This window comes from Amblyomma americanum, chromosome 3 (assembly GCF_052857255.1).
Source record: "Amblyomma americanum isolate KBUSLIRL-KWMA chromosome 3, ASM5285725v1, whole genome shotgun sequence".
NCBI lineage: Eukaryota > Metazoa > Arthropoda > Arachnida > Ixodida > Ixodidae > Amblyomma > Amblyomma americanum.
This window is the reverse complement of record NC_135499.1, coordinates 217547836-217567697: the sequence shown is the minus strand read 5'-3', so window position 1 is coordinate 217567697 and position 19862 is coordinate 217547836. Positions and strand designations below refer to the sequence as shown.

At 44.5% G+C, this 19862-nt stretch overlaps 1 protein-coding gene across 2 annotated transcripts in view; it reads left to right on the top strand.

Annotated features, from left to right (window-relative positions):
* The window catches only part of LOC144126072 (anoctamin-8-like), a 48716-nt gene that overhangs the window by 15199 nt on the left and 13655 nt on the right, over positions 1–19862 (top strand). For both annotated transcript variants that reach the window (XM_077659984.1, XM_077659983.1), the window contains exons 9-14: positions 500–572; positions 1164–1219; positions 5805–5879; positions 8568–8695; positions 14709–14799; positions 15963–16160. In XM_077659984.1, the coding sequence (XP_077516110.1) occupies positions 500–572; positions 1164–1219; positions 5805–5879; positions 8568–8695; positions 14709–14799; positions 15963–16160 (621 nt within the window). The remainder of the gene's footprint in view (positions 1–499; positions 573–1163; positions 1220–5804; positions 5880–8567; positions 8696–14708; positions 14800–15962; positions 16161–19862) is intronic.

Sequence of the window (19862 nt, the reverse complement as noted above, 5' to 3'; positions counted from 1 at the left end):
GGGAAACGCTTGTGTGTGGTGTGGCAGCAGAGTAACACTGCCAGCTTCTTTTATGCAGTAGCTGTCATGCCAGAATTTGTTTCACACGTGATGTCTTGCATTATCAATACTTAAACACTGAAGTTTGTCACCACAGCACCAAGGGCTGCACCATAAACGTGGAACACAAAGGACAATATGTACATGAGAAAGCGGGGGAAATCAGCCTCTTCATGCCTAAACTGCGCAGTTACTTGCTTGCACATGTGCACTTCTAATTGCACTTATCTACCAGCTGACAAGGTCTCAGATTCAACCAAAATCATTAACAGTAATGCAGGTTCATTTGCAATTAAATACATGAAAAAAACTATACTTGCAGACATGAATAGAGGGAATGTGCCTCCAGTTTGACGTTCATCTACCACAAATGGTACCCTTTGAAAAACTGTGGACTGCAGACCTATTCTTTCTTCTCAAGGAAAGTTGTCAGTTACTATGACTGCCATCTGTTCCCCAGGTGCTACTGGCTGTGGTGATCCACGTACTGGACACTGTCTACTACCGCATCGCACTCTGGCTCAATGACATGGGTGAGTCTTGATTATTTACAGAAGCAGCACTACATACACTGCAACCACCGTCATGTTTTTTTGCTGATAGTGAATCCGTAATGAAGTTCCAAATTAGCACAGCTGCAAATCTACAATGAATTGGTCTCAACTTCGCCAAATTACTGTTGGCTACCACAGTGGTGCCGAAACAGTCGCAAAGAGTGCAAATACTGGCATTTCAAGATTTCCACAGACATTTGGGAAGATCAGGTATCCAAGATTAAGCTAGGAGCATCTACCATGCCATCTTTCATATCCCATGTACTGCTGCGATATACACACACAATTTTGCATCTAAAGCTGGGGCACAACGCGCAATTTTTGAAACCTTATGTGTAATAATAATCTGCAAAACTTTATATATGGAATCTGGCTGCCACTGTTCAGCTGTAAACTCTGGGAAAATTGTATCACGTTCACTGTGATGTTACACTTCCAAGTTCGTGTTGGTGCGGGCATTTGCTGGCACAACTCAGCCCACCTCGTGTTTTCTTCTAAAGTCGGCTACTGCTTAGTTCGCCTATTCCATCTGTTTTCTGTATTTCTTTTTTTTTTTTTTTGCCTCCACAGAGAACTACAGGCTAGACCAAGACTATGAGGACCAGCTCATCATCAAAATAGCATTGGTCAGTCAAAGCTTGCTTACTGTTACGATGTTTCTTTGCCACTTTTGTTGCCCGCATCTGTATTGCACCATTTGTGTGGCTGCTTTAGCACCCCTTGTGCCTTCTTGTTAATGCACTTAGGTTTTTGCATTGCTTGTAGTAACTTTGATTTGACTGTAGTCTTCAATTTGCTTTTAATTTTAGCTACACTATAAAAAAAATTAAACCGTAACTGAGGAAACACAAGGGCAGAGCTGAGGAGCCAATGGGTCATCAGTTACCTTCTTCAGATAATCATCTTTACTTCTTCTGGCAGTAAATTTCATAGTATGTACATCAAGGGAGCATTAGATTCTTATGAAAATTGCCTTTGAAATTTTTCTTTATAACCCTTTCCTCTTTTTAACCCTCTGATGCCAAGTGTCACGAAATCGCGACATACAAGGGTTGATCAAAAAGTAATCCGCAATACGCTGTAACTCGGTAGTGCTAAGCACCAGGGAAGTGAAATTTTGTATTTACAAGCATTGGTCCTTTGGACCATATCAAACTTCTATTTTCTGTTGTTTCATGTAAGCTATCGTGCATGATCAACGTGACACCCTACGACGCCAGCGTGCAGTGATTGAATTCCTCTACAAGTTCATTGATAACTCAGCAATATCAATTCGCTGAAAGCTGTTGCCAGTCTACGGGGACAGCACAGTGAATCATAGTAATGTGTTTTCATGGCTTGGGATGTTTAGGCGCGGTGATTGCAGTATCCATGTCCTGCCGCATTGAGATTGACCATCAAGCGTCACAACCGATGAAAATGCATCAGTTATTGATGAACTCATTCAAGATTACAGATGCATCACCACAAGGCAGATTATGGGGCACAGAGTTATAGCAAAAAGATCCATCTTAACGCTATTCAGACAGCTGAGATAAAGAAAAATATGTGCTCGCTGGGTTCCACGGCTCTTGACAAGGGAGTTGTTGCAAGTCAGGAAAAATGTGTTTGACGATCTGCAGTGTTTCTTTGAGGATTTTCCACACTGCTATCATGAAGTCATTCATGAAGAGTTTCTATCTGGACGATTTTAGGCTCATCTGCTTGGCAGACGATTTTGAGATGATGAGTTCATTGCGGCCAGAGAGAACACGAATGTTCACATGAAGTTAAGAAAGGTAAGCACTGGTGGAAGTAAAGAAAAGGATGAGCGCTAACGGAACACACAAAATGGCTCAAGAACACGATTGGACGATGTGCACAAGAAAGTTAACAGGCGTGTGGTTTGGGAAAATGTTCGGGAAGCAGAAAATGTTCGGGAAGAAGTCATGGTCAGAGATCTGGCTGGGACAGCTGGCGGCACAGTCAGGTCTCAGGCGGATAGCCAAGGCAGAAGGGCACTGGTCTAGTAATTGCCTTGGGGCAGTAGGGGCAGTAGAAATGGTGGAAGGGTGACGTTTGCACACTCTGCAGTCGGGAATGTGTGGGTATCGAGATGGGAAAGTGACGGGCTTGGGTGAAGACCGGGAAAGCCTTGAGGCCTTGCTGCACTGATGGTCGCCATCAAGTACAGCAAATTCGGCCACTGCTGCACCACAAACTCGATTTTCACACAATTCAAATTAGCAGCACAAAACGGACCAAATGCTCATCATTGCTGATCAGATACATGTCGATTTCTCAAATTTTAGTGGCGCTAACAAAATTTTAATATTGGCTGTTAAATATGAGTACATTAACTACTATGGTGTACCCATGCTATAATATAATATAACCATATTTTAGCACCCACATTTTATTCCTTCATGATTTGGGCTTTAAAGGGTTAACCTAACAGCATTATTTGTTTTGCTGAGTCGATTCCAAGACCATACTTGTGGCTCAAGAAAATGCAAGCTCAGCACTTGTACATTTCGTGAACAGCTCTGATTCTCTTATCTTGCCTCCATGTTCTTTATATAGGTACCAAATTTAAGAGGAGTACACACAGTAGCTTTTTAATCACTTTCTATTTTTTTATATATTTGCAAAATTAGGGATTTAGAGTATGGCATGATTTGAAGAAACCGTGCATTTTGGTCTTGCACGGAGGCCTTATTTTCTGTGTTCTAGTGCAGCTGCTTTTCAGTTGGTAGTGCATGAACTGTGGTACAGCAAACAAAGCATGAGCACTGAAACTTTTGTGTCACTGCATGCATGTGAGTTTTGCACAGGTTTTGCAGATTTCACAATGTTAATGCTTGCTGAGGAGGTGCTGAAGATGTCGGCTTTGTAGGTTGACCTGAGGTGAGTTTTCATGTCCCTGTGAGCCTTATGGCTCAGTTTTAGTCCGTGTGCACATATTTCTGCTAATAGGCTAGTTTAGCCATCTGCGAAAAAAGATCCACGACGTAGCTTTTGTACTTAAACCTATGTAGTTAACTTCTGGTTTCTGAATGTTTCAGCTCTTGCTCAGATTTGGTTTATTAGTACTGTGCATTAGTCAATTTAAGTAGTAATTCTGTCTTGATATGGTCAATTCAAGATAATGTAATACGTATATGCATAAACACCTAAGTGTCCACCACATTCCACCACTTGATATATGGAAGTCATAAGTTTACTCCCAGGGATACTTGTGGCACATTGTTTTTTTTTTTTTTTCCCACTGCTTTCATCCAACATAAGCCACCGCAGTGGGTGCACAGCACAGGAGCGCTTGTGCGTTTCACCTCCATCAAAACGCGGCTGCCGCGGCCGGATTCAGACCCGGGAACTCCGGCTCAGTAGCCAAGCGGAATCCCTACATAAAATGTTGGCTTAGTTCAAATCAGGCGAGGGCCACGAGAGCCTGTGCATGCTTTCCCAAGTGTCAGTTACTGCTAATGTCAGTAGTGTCACAATGTCAGTAGTGTCAGCAGATTTCACAATGTTAATGCTTGCTGAGGAGGTGCTGAAGATGTCGGCTTTGTAGGTTGACCTGAGGTGAGTTTTCATGTCCCTGTGAGCCTTATGGCTCAGTTTTAGTCCGTGTGCACATATTTCTGCTAATAGGCTAGTTTAGCCATCTGCGAAAAAAGATCCACGACGTAGCTTTTGTACTTAAACCTATGTAGTTAACTTCTGGTTTCTGAATGTTTCAGCTCTTGCTCAGATTTGGTTGTTAGTACTGTGCATTAGTCAATTTAAGTAGTAATTCTGTCTTGATATGGTCAATTCAAGATAATGTAATACGTATATGCATAAACACCTAAGTGTCCACCACATTCCACCACTTGATATATGGAAGTCATAAGTTTACTCGCAGGGATACTTGTGGCACATTGTTTTTTTTTTTTTTTTTTGCACTGCTCTCATCCAACATAAGCCACCGCGGTGGGTGCACAGCACAGGAGCGCTTCTGCGTTTCACCTCCATCAAAACGCGGCTGCCGCGGCCGGATTCAGACCCGGGAACTCCGGCTCAGTAGCCAAGCGGAATCCCTACATAAAATGTTGGCTTAGTTCAAATCAGGCGAGGGCCACGAGAGCCTGTGCATGCTTTCCCAAGTGTCAATTACTGCTAATGTCAGTAGTGTCACTAGTGGGGTGCTGACTGCACCTGTATTGAGAGGGGGTGGAGGTGCAGCGGGGGTGCCGTAGGTGAGGGGAGGTTCACATCATGAGGACACAGACAGAGGCAGCAGTGCATAGAAGGGGTTGACATGCCATGCCGTCACACCGGGTACTGGTCAGCCTTGTGATGCCTCTGTTTTGCACCTTCCTTCTCTGTGCCTAATCACTGCCTTTTGTGAGAGCCTACAAAGTGCATAATAGGAGAGCACTATGTTTCTTGTTCACTGGATGCCACTGTGTTATCATCCCCAATCTTAGAGAATGGAGGCATGATCCTCAAGTTTTCTTTCTTCGCACGTGTGTGTGTGGAAATTACAAGCTGCCGTATTTGCAGCATATACTGTGAGTGTTCATGGCATGCAAATTGTAAGCATTGCATTTGGATGCTTTGTACGTGTTGTTGTGCTATTTTACCATTGCATCTTTCACAAATGTGGTTTTCGAATTCATGCATTGCCACCTTCAGTCAAACTTCTCCCTTCACTGTGCAGTGTCTGCCTTCAGTCTATAAAGTCTGCCTGTGAAGAAAAAAGGACTAAATGCTCAAAAATAATTTGCTTCATAACAAAAATACACTCAGTGCTTTTATGCTATAGCTTCATTTTTACAACAAGAAAGGACTTAGGAAAAAAAAAACTGAAACGCCACAACCAGGTTGTCAAAGGACTTTGTTTTTATTCCATTTTCCATTAGAGTTCAAACAAAATTCCTCATTTAAGGTTCAGCTGTGAAATGGAAAGAATAACATTTCATAGTGGTTCACATTTGCACTTGGCCAATCTATATAAACAGTTCGCTGTGTTTCTCATAGTTTAGATTAATGCATCTTTTTTTCTAACGTACCGTTCCTGAAGACAGCAGAGTAACCTTATGCCAGCAGTTACACTTTCGCAATAAAAAAAAAAAGCAACATTTGTGACCCTCCAGCATATATGACGTGCTTTTTACATGTGCTTGGCTGAATATCGCAGTGTGTTGCTGATTCTGCTCTTTGAAACTTAATTTAGTTCACATTCAGTTCCAGTTTGTCAACTCGTTCCTGTCACTATTCTACATAGCCTTCTATCTCCAAGACATGGAGCAGCTGAGAGAGGCAAGTACTTCCTATCTTTTATTCTCGTTATACCTGCTTTCGACCCTGGTTTTTAGGCTCGGCTCTCGTATATTGCATGAGCACTAGAGTCATAAGTGGGAGCGTTCTATGCAAGTAATTTGCTTCCCTTCTGAGGCAGCTTGGTCCAGTGACTTCTCTCTAAAAACCTTTGTAACTGGATTCTTTTGCACGGTCAATGCACGCACTGCCTAGCTATGTTGAACCATCTTAGTCATGCTGTTGAATTAAAGTTTAAAGCGACACCCTGATACCTCACTGCTTTTTAGTAGCTACTAATGTGACCAGGTTTGCTTCAAGCAATTATTATCTTTTACCTAAGGCTAGTACTAACTATGATAAACAAAGAGTTCATTTTTGATCTGTCACATTCTGGAATACACTCAAACTGGATATAAAACCATCAAAGACGCACAAATTTCAAAAGAATGCTAAACATCTTTACTTCGTTCTTTATTATTATTTTACATTTTTCTTTGTGCTGCTATTACTCTTTGTTTTCTATTTTTAAGCGATAGCTTAAGGATCCCATGTCACAGAAAAAAATTCGCGAGCAAAAAATCCTTGATTGGTTGGCTGGCATGGCAGCACTGCACAAATGATTGGTATAAAGGTGCCAGCATGCGGCGACCACCAGAACTAAGACATGCTGTGGATCGCCACGGCGCCTAAGCTGTAGCAGCAGCATCACTGGTGGGAACACAGTGGAAGATGAGGCAGAGTCGCTCTTGCCGCCGTCCATGTTCGCATCGAGCACGCGCAATGACCTTGACTGAACGAATCAGTTTTTTTCTCCTGGCAGCATCGCAGTCAGTTGCAGGCTGTGTTTGCTGCTACCTATACAATGCTATCGCGCCATACCCTTAAGGTGGGGTGTGCTTTTCTTTCTACAAAGCAGGGACACAACATTTGGAGGTGAATTTTTTATTTTTTTGTCCTAGAGTGAATAAATACGGCGTGCTTATTGGGAAGTGCACTAAATTAGTAAATACAAATTTTCACTCATATATCTTCAGTAGTTTTTTTACATTACAAATTTTTATGTGCTTCATTGCTATACCAAACTTACAGAAAGCCTAACATGACTACAAAATGCGATAGAAGCATAGAGTCACTCTTAAGTTTTAGCCAAGGGAATGGTTCATACAATAACATTCTCCAAATATTTTTATCAACCTGGTTTTTTCTACACTGAACATAATATCCATGCTTGCATAATGCACTCATTACCGTCATGTCAAATTAGTGACAAGGTGGAAAAATGAGGCATTAAATCAGAAATATGGGAATGTCACTGCTTAAATATTTCATCAAAGAACACAATGCAACAAACCGCATGCGAATCGATGAAGCCATTGCCACGCTATGCTTTCTGCAAGCATGGCAGTCAGGTCAAAAAACACTTTTGAGAAAACTGGCATTTTCACAGAGATCTCAGCCAGTTTTTTGCTACCTATGGTCACAAAAAAAAAAATTAGGTCACTTCTGGGCAGTTTTTGGAAAAAATATTTTGGGATATAATGAGAAAGACCTTATAGATATGAAATCTGGTGTTCTCTAAAATTCGATTTTTTTTTTTTCGAGATTTTCAGCATTTGAAAGCTGCCCCCTCTTCAAGTGTAATAGGGTGTTTTTGTTTTCTACATTTCGTATATTATGCAATGATGTTCATTTTATTGTGTTATTACTTACATTTCAGCTAATTCCCTCATAGCCTGAGTCGCTTTGGACGTTATGCGATAAACCATTTCAGCTAATTACTTTCTAGTTTTGAAGTTGTTGCTAATCTATCTAGTCCCTTCTCGTTCATAAAGGAGGTCCCATTACTGTTTTCCATTGTGGGATGTCCTGCTGTACATGAATATGTTGTATTATTTTGACATGCCAATAAGTTTGATTCTGAAGTTTGCACATTAACGAGTCTCTGTAATTCTTTTAGAGATCTCATTTTTTGGCTTTGGTTTTTAAGAAGCGGCCTCCAGTACAGCACTTAGTTAGGGATTGCCACTGCATATGGATGATTCAAGTACCTGGGAACAGATCCTACACTAAAGGGGGAGAATACACTAATTTATCATCTTGTCATTATAGTTAAGTAGATTGCAGAAGCATTTCCAGACTTGTTATTATTCTTGTTGCTCCATATTGTTTATTACAGTGCTTAGTGCTTTTGTCAGCACTTTTGTACCTAATAAGTTGATGAAAAACTTGCTCTTGATAATTGAATTTCGTCCATCACTTTACCTTTGGAAGAATTTGAGCTGTTGCCTCATTCCTCTCCAGGTTCACATTGAAAGGAAGGTTTGTGTATTGTTTTGAAAAGTTCGTATTATTGAATCTGCCTAATCACTTATACCGTATTAATGTTAGTATTGTGAAATAATTGAAGTGTCTGCTGCTTCACTTTAACGCAAAGTTAGAAGACAGAGGAGAAGTATGTTTATAGTGAGTACAAGTAGGCTGTAAATGTAGTCATATACAGACCATGCATTCGTACGTGCGTTTCACTCTCATATTTTTCTGTAATTATAACTAAGCATGTATGTTCCATTGTTACAACTAAGTATGTATGTTCCATTGTATTTAGGGGCTAGGATTGATGCTCAGTTCTGTCTGTTGTTACCACAACTTGAGTTGACAGTGAACACTGTCTCTTCCTCTATGCTGTAGCAACTTGCAACGCTGTTGATCACTCGCCAAGTCCTGGGCAACATCAAGGAGAGCGTTATACCATTCTTGGTGGAGCGGCTTCACTTGGCGTGCCTAGAGTTGAGCAACAGTGACGAGTCTGCATCAAGGTTCAATCCATTTTTAACACTGTGAAGTAAAAATCAAGGTCTTGGAAGTACATTGTTAGCAGCTGAAAAATGCGAAAAGTGTCTTGCTTGATGCTTCCTGCATGTTTTACACTTTTGCATGATCTTGAAAACAAGATTTTATAAATGCAAAAATGTGCACCTGTTTTGTATTTATAAAGCGTGTAACGTTTGATGTGAACCTCCCCCGTGCTTTCCATAATGCTCTATTGGACATATTGAAATATGGCGTGGAGATAACCGGTAACACATTTAAGGGTGTGCTATTAGACTCACTCAAATGAGACTGTTTCAGTGCTTTTTTAAGGAACCAGTGCTCATGTAACCACCCTCTCCAGGTGGTAAAATGTGGATGCTGCATTCTGGTTGACTGGAGCTGCCATTTTTCAGCATTTCGTCATCATAGTTAGTGGCAGAGTAAAGCCCATTGCAGTACTAAAGACCAGTAACGTCCAATTTCCTTTGTCCTGAACCAGTCACAGTTGCCTTGGCCCTACAGAGTTCTAACTTCGTCACTTTGCTTCATTCTCTGCTACCATCAGCTACATTCCCTTTCCACCTGTTGTATGGTTGCATATCCTGCCGAGGTCTAAAATTCTGCTCATTTTCAGCAAAAACATCAACTTGCATTTGTTCTCTGCTCCATGCTGGTCTCTTTCTCTCTGTTAATAATAAACCTAAAATTTTTTTACTGTCATCCACCGTTCTAACTCAGTGCAGCGTTTGTGCTTTGGCAGAGTGTCACGGATCTCCCCGGAGAACACTCGGACCGAAAGAATGGACTAGGCGACAGGTGTAAGCACACAGACGCACATTTAATACACCCTACGTGACACGCACACTAGAACACAAAACTAATAAAACTAACACAAAACACAAAGACTATGAATACACACGGCCTGGGAACACTGCTACCCGCGTCTACTACTAGCGTTCTACTGTTAGTGGTCGGTGTTCGTGCTCACGGTTGGTTCGATGCGGCTGCGGCGTTGTATGGACCCAGTAGCTGGCGTCGAGGCGGCGTTCGACGTGCTTGGACTGGCATTGCTGGTGGCATCGCTGGCTGCGTCGTATAAGCTCCTGGTCCAAGTGCCCGTGGAGGTGATGCCGGTGTTGTTGGCATTGGGGGCACCACCCAGATGGGCGGCGACAGCGCTGGAGATACCCCTGGCCATAGCAGGTGGTAGATTCCTCCGTTGACTCCCCGGAACAGGCTCAGGCATGGCAGGAAGTCCACGATGCGAAGCCGTAGAACGCGAGCTCACCAGAGCAGTTGCTGGCGTCGCTCTCTTCCAGCCGATGCGTCCCTGACCCGCCGGAGCCTCCGCTTCTCTGTTCTTCCCCCCCGTGCCTCGCTCTCCCTCGCCCTTTTATAGCCTTGGCGTTAGTCCACGTAAGCCTTGTCCTCGTCTTCTCCTTCTTCTCTTCTCCACCAATCATCTCTCTCAACCTCACCGAATGTTTCTTCTTCTTCTTTATTCTTCGGTTAATCCACGTCGTCTTCTTCACACCTCTTTCCTTCATAATTTCATTTTAGACTCCTTATTATATGTGACAAGGGGCCCCTCTCTCAAAAGTTTTTCCATGAAAAACTGCTCACGTCATACTCATCTTCAAGCAATCCAGCCAACTGACTATCTTCTGTGGCGATTCTGGACCCAGCACACAACACACCGCAGATGTCCAGCACACACCAAAAGCACACCACTAACACAGCATACCAAACTGCATTCTCGGAACACTAACACACCACTTCTGTTGTCCGTACAGAGTCCTTAATAAACATATCGATGTCCACAACACACTCCCTTGTATAATCACATAATACCAACAACAGCAACAACGACAACAAGATAAATCCCAGAGATACATTAGCACAACAACAACAAGATACATCCCAGATATACCTAGAGCTGTTCAGTTAGCTCTATCTGTATACAAGTCTAATTTGTAATATATGAACTCAGTTTTGCCTGGCCCATCCGAAAACGTCTCCCCCTTGGTTTGGAGTAGAGCTCTGATTGTCTGCCTTCATTCACATTGGGCTTCATTAGTACCTTATCCCCTCCTGCATTTTTCTCCCCACTGCACGTGGGCACCTCGGCAACATCATCTGTCTCCTCGGCCACTACCGCACATGCTACCTTGGGGGTGTACTGTGCGGGACCCCTTTCTTCGTATTTCTTCAATATATTTACATGGAAAACGTTCTTAGTGTCATCTATCAATAACTCATAATCCATGTCCTTTTTGCTCCGCGTCACAAGGTACGGGCCCTTCCAATACATCAATAACGGATTATGATCTGTGGGTAGCAGTACAAGAACCCCGTCACCCGAATTCAGATTCCTGTGAATGGCTTTCTTTTCATAATATCCCTTATGGCGTTCACGCGCCTTTTCCAGGCCTTGATGTGCAAGCCTGCATGTTTCCTTCAACCTGTCCCGCAACTCAAGAACGTGCGTGTATGTTGTCTTGAGATCTGATGCCATCTCTTTATTAGCCCACAGCTCCTTGAGTATTGCAAGTGGACTTCTAACGGTTCTTCCATACATCTCGAAAGGCGAGAAACCAAGACTCGTTTGCGGTACTTCGCGGTAAGCGAACAAAAGAGCTGGGAGATATCTATCCCAACCAGTAGGTCTCTCGTGGCACATTTTCTTGATCATATTTTTGAGGGTGCCATTGAACTGCTCTACAAGCCCATAACACATGGGATGGTAAGGCGTCGTCAGTAACTGCCTTATGGACAAAAGGCGGTTAACCTCCTTTATTAGTTCCGATGTGAAGTTCGAGCCCCGGTCACTCAAAACTTCCCTCGGGAACCCATAACGCGAAAACATTTCCATGATACCCTCCACCACTTGGATACTGTCAATAGTTCTCAGTGGAATAGCGTCAGGATAGCGAGTGGCCACGTCAACCGGCGTAAGCACATATCTATTGCCTTTGGCGGATATTGGAGAGATTGGCCTCAAAATGTCAATAGCCACTCGCTGAAACGGTAGGTCGATGGCTGCCATCTTGCCCAGAGGTACGGGACCAACTCTTCACTTCGGAACTGTGCGCTGGCACACGTCACATGAGCGAACAAAGCACTTGAGGTCACTCTGGACACCCGGCCAAAAGAACTCCTCGGTGATCCTAGACGCCGTTTTTTGAACACACTGGTGTCCGGCCATAATGGCATCATGTCCTAAGCGTAGCACGGTCTCTCGCATATCTCTCGGTAACACCAGCTGTTGGACCCGCCTTCCTGAACTAAATATGCATTCGCTGTGCAAAAGACCATTTACCAATTGATATTCGAATGACGTACGACTCTTCTTTCTTTTCACTTTTTCCGCGACTCTTTCGAAGCAAGCCTTCAAGCTCGGGTCTTCTTTTTGCCTAATTGCAATTTCGCCCGGTGTTACGCTCAGGCACATCGTAACAGGAGTAGAGAGTGGACGCTGCGTTGCTCGGGCTGTCGCTTGAGCTCTTGTCTCCACTGCCGACGAGTAACTGACTACACCTGTCTGAGCTGTCGCGGGCCTTTCCTCCTTTAAATGTTCTTCAACGTCGAGCATCCTCCACTCGGGATCGGGGCCTTCGACACTTCTTGCACCCGTAATGTTTTCCAAGATGAAATCGTAAACGGGTTGGTCTATGCATTTTGCCACTACGTGCCCAGTATAATACGGTGTGGACACTAGAATCCTGGCTTCAGGAAGGTACCTTACTGTGCTATCTACAAGAGTGACGGCCGACGCTTCCCCTGTAAGGTCCTCGTCCTTCACCAGGCTTCTCCGAACCAAAACTGTGTTGGCTCTGCTGTCTCTAAGCACCAATATAGGACGGTTCCCTATTTGCCCAACCACCACCGGCATTGCTGCTTTCGACTTGGGTGTTCCACTCACCGCCTCATTTTCCAGCGGCGTTTGCTCTCCCTTCAGCTGTGGAACTTCAGGTCGCGTGACAAGTTCTACCCTAGAGTCGACAACGCATGCAGCTCGGTCCTGCGTTCTGTATCGGCACTCATCCAGAGTATGACCCCTCCTCTTACAACCTTGACACACAACCTGTGTTTTTTGGCCAGCGCTACTAGTCCGACTGTCAACTGCACGGTGTCCCACCTTGCCACAGAGAAAACACCCTACTGGCACCTTATATGCACCGCCATATGCTCTTGGTTTTGCCGCATCTGTCTCTTGGATCTTTTGGGTTTCCTCCTTTGCCTTACTCAAATTTCTTAGCCCTTGAGCCTCGACGAATTGGTCTGCAGTGTCGGCGAACTCTTCCAGTGAACACAACTTTCTTTCTTTCAGGAATAGCGCTAGCTTTGAGCTGCAGCACGCTAAAAATTGCTCTGTGACCAGCTTGTCACGCACCCCTTCAAAACTCTTTTCTGCATTTGACATATCAAGCCACCTATCAAAATAGTTGGTCATCCTGCAGGAAAACTGCTTAGCGGTTTCCGAATCCTCAGGTTTCGCAGTGCGAAATCTCACGAAAATCCTCTGCCGTAAGCCTGAGTTTTTGGAGGAGTGCCTTTTTTACTTTCTCGTAGTCCATGGAATCAGCAGCAGGCATCCTTCCAAACACATTCAGCGCCTCTCCGACTAAAGACATGCTCAATGCCGTGGCCCATTCACTGCGCTCCCAGCCTTGCCCTAAAGCTATCCGCTCGAATCGTTGCAAATATGCGTCCAGATCATCTCTTTTGTCATCGAAAGGAGCCATCAGCTTTCTTGGGCAAATTCTGGCCGTTCTAGGAGATTCTGTACCCGCTAAGGAACGCTGACCATTGTCCGTGATCTCCTCATATCCTCCCGCGGCATGCGCCTGTTTCCACAAAATAAACTCTTTCTTCCGTTCTATCCTTCTTTTCTCCTGTTCTTCTGCCTCCTGAGCTTTTTTCTCTTCTCGCTCTTCTGCCTCACGAGCGTCTGCGCGTGCTTGCGCCCTTTCCTCTCTCTGCCTCTTTGCCTGCTCCTCATAGAGATGTATCGCCTCTTCCTTGCTTGACCCTAGCTTGAGCGCCACTTCTAACGTTTTTGCCAAATCCATACTTTCTGCCGTCGAGAGATCAGAAAGATCCGAGACAAAGCAAAAAGAAAAAAGCAAATGAATCCTGGCACAGGCTCGCCACTTATCTTTGTCACGGATCCCCCCAAAGAACACTCGGACCGAAAGAGTGGACTAGGCGACAGGTGTACACACACAGACGCACATTTAATACACCCTACGTGACACACACACTAGAACACAAAACTAACACAAAACACAAAGACTTTAAATACACATGAGCTGGGAACACTGCTACCTGCGTCTACTATACTAGTGTTCTACTGTTAGTGGTCGGCGCTCGTGCTCACGGTTGGTTCGATGCGGCTGCGGCGTTGTATGGACCCAGTAGCCGGCATCAAGGCGGCGTTCGACGTGCTTGGGCTGGCGTCGCTGGCGGTGTCGCATAAGCTCCCGGTCCAAGCGCCCGTGGAGGTGATGCCAGTGTTGTTGGCGTTGGGGCACCATCCGGATGGGTGGCGACAGCGCTGGAGACACCCCTGGCCGTAGCAGGTGGTAGCGTCCTCCGTTGACTCCCCGGAACGGGCTCGGGCACGGCAGGAAGTCCACGATGCGAAGCCGTAGAACGCGAGCTCACCGAAGCAGTAGCTGGCGTCGCTCTCTTCCAGCCGATGCGTCCCTGACCCGCCGGAGCCTCCGCTTCTCTGTTCTTCCTCCTTGTGCCTCGCTCTCCCTCGCCCTTTTATAGCCTTGACGTTAGTCCACGTAAGCCTTGTCCTCGTCTTCTGCTTCTTCTCTTCTCCACCAATCATCTCTCTCCACCTCACCGAATGCTTCTTCTTCTTCTTTATTCTTCGGTTAATCCACGTCGTCTTCTTCACACCTCTTTCCTTCATAATTTTATTTGATACTCCTTATTATATGTGACACAGAGTTATGAGAAGGCTAGCTGCTTGGGCTGTTTGGTCATTTGGTGCCTGTGTTTCAGTTCTAGCACAACGCCTGAGGAAAGTCCAGGTACTGCCAGTGCTTCACCTCCCAAGCTGAGCCAGGGTGAAATAGAGTGTGCCATGTTTAAGGTGAGCCCCCCTGGTTGTACACAAAAAATACCCAAGACAGTATCTTGGGTGCTCCACAACACCATATATGAGCTTTAAACACTATTTGTTAGTGGCATCAATTGTTAGGGCATCTGTAAATGTGCAACCTTTCTTAACTAAAACATTTATGTACATAGTGTTCCCGTGAAGGATGGATTATTACAAGTAGATAAACCATGGATGAAACAATATAAATACAAACAAGACTAATAGAGTCTTGTTTCATGAATTTTAAGCCATGACATTGCACTTTTTGCATATGGCATGCAGGAGGTACTTATTTTTTTATGAAGACTGACTTCGAGTTTGTTTCTTTTGACAGTTCAGTTTCATTTGTCAGCGACAGCCGTAGTAGTCATAGTAAAACACTTTATTTGATGACACAAATAAAGTGTTACATTGTACTGTGGTAGCAAATGCTACAAAAGCCTTAACCATAAAAAACAAGACATGATCGGCCACTGTGTCTTCACTGTCATTAAGATGCAAGTTTGCTTGCATGCAACGTCATGCTTATTTGGCAGCTGCTTATCAGAAAATGCATGCTGAGGAGGCTATCCACCAGTCAGCACATGTGCACCATCTCTTACTCTGTAATTGCTGGCTGTGATCAGGCTACAGTGGCATTGCAAATTGACCAGAGCCTGTGTGCTTCCCTTCAGTAATGATTTCTGCTCATACAAGTTGAAATTGGAGGACACTGGACTGGATACTGTCATGATTGGAGTTGTCTTACTTTCAAGCTTGTCAAGAATTGAAGCTTATTAAGAAGTCAGTCTTGTGTTGCTTGCTAGCTTTTGGATGGCGGAGACTTTTTTTTTTTCTGGTATAGTTGAGCCATTTGGGCTTTTCACATCTTTTGGACTGGCTGCTTAGTGGTGGCATCATAAATTCTTTGTTTCTTGGTTATTTCTGGAGTTATTGGCAGCTCAAACTGTCTTGGTCATGTTTTCTAATTCTCACTGCCTTTTAAAAAGCCAAGTTAAGTCATCTCCTTCTTTCATTTTTCTGTAGCATTTGAACTTTGCATTGCATGGCCTTTCTTCCTAATGCCCTCAAATGCTTTCGGTTGTTGTGTTATGTTTGAGTTTTTGTGGACGGCCTACGAGACGGGCTGCCCTTCCTCCTTCTATGGGATGCAGTACGAAGGCACCTTTGAGGATTACCTGGAGATGTTCATCCAGTTTGGCCACGTGACCCTCTTCTCTTCGGCATTCCCTTGGGCTGCCCTGTGTGCCCTGCTGAACAACCTCGTCGAAGTGCGCAGTGATGCCTTCAAGCTCTGCTTTGTCTTCCAACGTCCCTTTGTCCAACAGGCCAACAGCATCGGCACTTGGCAGGTGGGTACAATTTTTCCTACTCATCTCTAATTTCTGCTACATACTCACGAAACTGGCTGGTTTGGTTAGCTAGTGTGACCTGCAGTAGAGCTTAGACCATTTCATGTGTGTCAAGGTGCATTATTGGCAATAATATGGCAAAGAATGTGTCATGTGATGCACAGTGTCTTTCATTGTTTATTGATGATGATAGAGTGTTATGGCGCAACGGCATCAATGGCCAAAGAGCGCCTTGGCACAAGGTATTTTCGACTGCTCAAGATGGGGTCAAAGACCCATTTCCCAAGCATTTCACCCTAAATAAGCTGAGCACCAGACCATTGTAGCTCATTGTTTATTGCCTCATATGCCTTGCAAATGTAATCGCAGTGCTGCAAACATTGTAATGTTTGCAGTAAAGAATTGTTTTATGAAATTATAGCAAACGTTGTGGAATTAGTAACGTCCTGTTATTGATTAGACTCACTTTTTCTAATATTATTTCATAGCTAAAGGGAGAAAACTACCTATAAGACAAACCCTTCTCTTAAAAGGACCTTGAGGACATGTTGAAATTGATCTGTATTGATAGATTGATAGTAAGGCAGTAGGCCCGGACTATGCAGCGATGGCGTAGAGGTAGAACATCCGCCTCGCGTGCAAGAGGACCGGGGCTCAAATCCTGGTGCCGCGCAATTCTCCACCGGGTTTAAAAAAAAAAAAAGATCCGCGTGTCGATGGAATTGCATAACCAGGCCTGGAGTGCGGCCTTATCTCGGTGACCAGAACCGACAACGCACTCTCTCACCAGAGCAGGATTTGGCCACCCTGGTGTAGTACTTGGCCACAACCTTCTATGATCAAACCAATTAACCCTCGGCCCTCAGTCCCCAGCGGCTGCAGAGCAACTGACCACGGCGGCGGTCAGACCTGTGACGCAGCGGAGGGTGCTAAGAATCTCTGGCTCCGGACAGGCCGCCATTGGAATCTGAACCTGGCAATGTTTAACGCTAGGACTTTAGCTAGTGAGGCTAGCCTAGCAGTGCTGTTTGAGGAACTAGCGGGAATTAAATGGGATGTGATAGGGCTTAGCGAAGTTAGGAGGACAGGTGAGGCGTATACAGTACTAAAGGACGGACACATACTGTGCTATCGCGGGTTAGAGGATAGACGAGAACTAGGTGTGGGTTTCCTCATTAATAAGGATATAGCTGGCAACGTAGAGGAGTTCTACAGTATTAACGAGAGGGTAGCAGATATAGTAATTAGGCTGAATAGGAGGTACAAGCTGAAAGTGGTGCAGGCCTACGCACCCACATCCAGCCATGATGACCAGACCGTTGAAAGCTTCTATGAGGACGTAGAATCAGCAATGAATAGAGCAAAATCGCAGTACACTGTACTGATGGGCGACTTCAATGCGAAGGTGGGCAAGAAGCAGGCTGACGACCACGCGGTAGGTGACTATGGGATAGGCTCTAGAAATAGCAGGGGAGAGTTATTAGTCGAATTCGCGGATAGAAATAATTTACGGATCATGAATACCTTCTTGCGCAAACGAGAAAACAGGAAGTGGACCTGGAAGAGCCCCAATGGTGAGATTAAAAATGAAATAGACTTCATACTATGCGCTAAACCTGGCATCATTCAGGATGTGGCCGTCCTCGGAAGGGTGCGTTGCAGCGACCATAGAATGGTAAGGTCTAGAATTAGCCTAGACTTGAAGAGGGAACGGAAGAAGCTAGCGAAGAAGAAGACCATTAACGAGTTAGCCGTAAGAGGGAAAGCACAGGAGTTTAGGATAGCGCTGCAAAACAGATACTCGGCTTTAACTGAGGAAGATGATCTTGATGTTCATTCAATGCACGATAACCTGACATCAATAATTACGGAGTGCGCAGTAGAAGTAGGTGGTAGGACAGTTCGAAAAGATACCGGGAAGCTATCTCAGGTGACGAAAGATCTGATTAAGAAGCGCCAAAACATGAAGGCATCTAACACTACCGATAGAATAGAACTAACGGAGCTATCAAAGTTAATAAATAAGCGCAAGGTAGCCGACATAAGGAAGTTTAATATGGAGAGAATCGAGCATGCTCTAAAGAACGGAGGTAGCCTAAAAACAGTGAAGAGGAAACTAGGCATAGGTAAAAACCAGATGTATGCATTAAGAGACAAGCAGGGCAATGTCATTAGCAATATGGATAAGATAGTTAACGTAGCCGAAGAGTTCTACACAGACCTGTACAGTAGCCAATGTAATCAGAACGCTAATGAGAAAGACAGCAGTGCACAGCAATGCGTCATCCCGCCAGTAACGAAAGATGAAGTAAAGAAAGCCTTAGAAGCAATGAAAAGGGGAAAAGCAGCTGGGGAGGATCAGGTAACAGCAGATCTGTTGAAGGATGGAGGGGACATCGTGCTAGAAAAACTAGCCACCCTGTATACGCAATGCCTTATGACCTCGACTGTACCAGAAGCTTGGAAGAATGCAAATATTATCTTAATTCATAAGAAGGGAGACGCCAAGGACTTAAAAATTACAGGCCGATCAGCTTACTATCCGTTGCCTACAAAGTATTTACTAAGGTAATCGCTAATAGAGTCAGGGCAACGTTAGACTTTAATCAACCAAATGATCAGGCAGGCTTTCGTAAAGGATATTCTACAATAGATCATATTCACACCATCAATCAGGTGATAGAGAAATGCGCAGAATATAACCAACCTCTATATATAGCTTTCATTGATTACGAGAAAGCATTCGACTCAGTGGAAACCTCAGCAGTCATACAGGCATTGCGTAATCAGGGGGTAGAAGAGCCTTATGTCAAAATACTGGAAGATATATATAGCAACTGCACAGCTACTATAGTCCTCCATAAAGTCAGCAATAAAATTCCAATAAGGAAGGGCGTCAGGCAAGGAGACACGATCTCGCCAATGCTGTTCACCGCATGTTTGCAGGAGGTATTTCGAGGCCTGAATTGGGAACAGTTGGGTATAAGAATAAATGGAGAATACCTAAATAATCTGAGATTTGCTGATGACATTGCCTTGCTGAGTCACTCAGGAGGTGAACTGCAAATCATGATCAACGAGTTAGACAGGCAGAGCAGATCGATGGGTCTAAAAATTAACATGCAGAAAACCAAGGTAATGTTCAACAGCCTAGCAAGGGAACAACAGTTCACAATTGGCAGCGAGAGCCTAGAAATTGTGCCGGAATACATCTACTTAGGGCAGGTAGTGACAGCTGATCCGGATCATGAGAGGGAGATAACTAGAAGGATAAGAATGGGGTGGAGCGCATATGGCAAATTCTCGCAGATCATGAGTGGCAGTTTACCAATTTCCCTCAAGAGGAAAGTGTACAACAGCATAATCTTACCGGTACTCACCTATGGGGCAGAAACGTGGAGGCTAACGAAAAGAGTTCAGCTTAAGTTAAGGACAACGCAGCGAGCCATGGAAAGAAAAATGATAGGTGTAACGTTAAGAGATCGGAAGCGGGCAGAGTGGGTGAGGGAACAAACACGGGTTAATGACATCCTAGTCGAAATCAAGAGAAAGAAATGGGCTTGGGCAGGGCATGTAATGCGAAGGCAAGATAACCGCTGGTCCTTAAGGGTAACGGAGTGGGTTCCAAGAGAAAGTAAGCGTAGCAGGGGGCGGCAGAAGGTTAGATGGGCGGATGAGATTAAGAAGTTTGCAGGCAAAGGG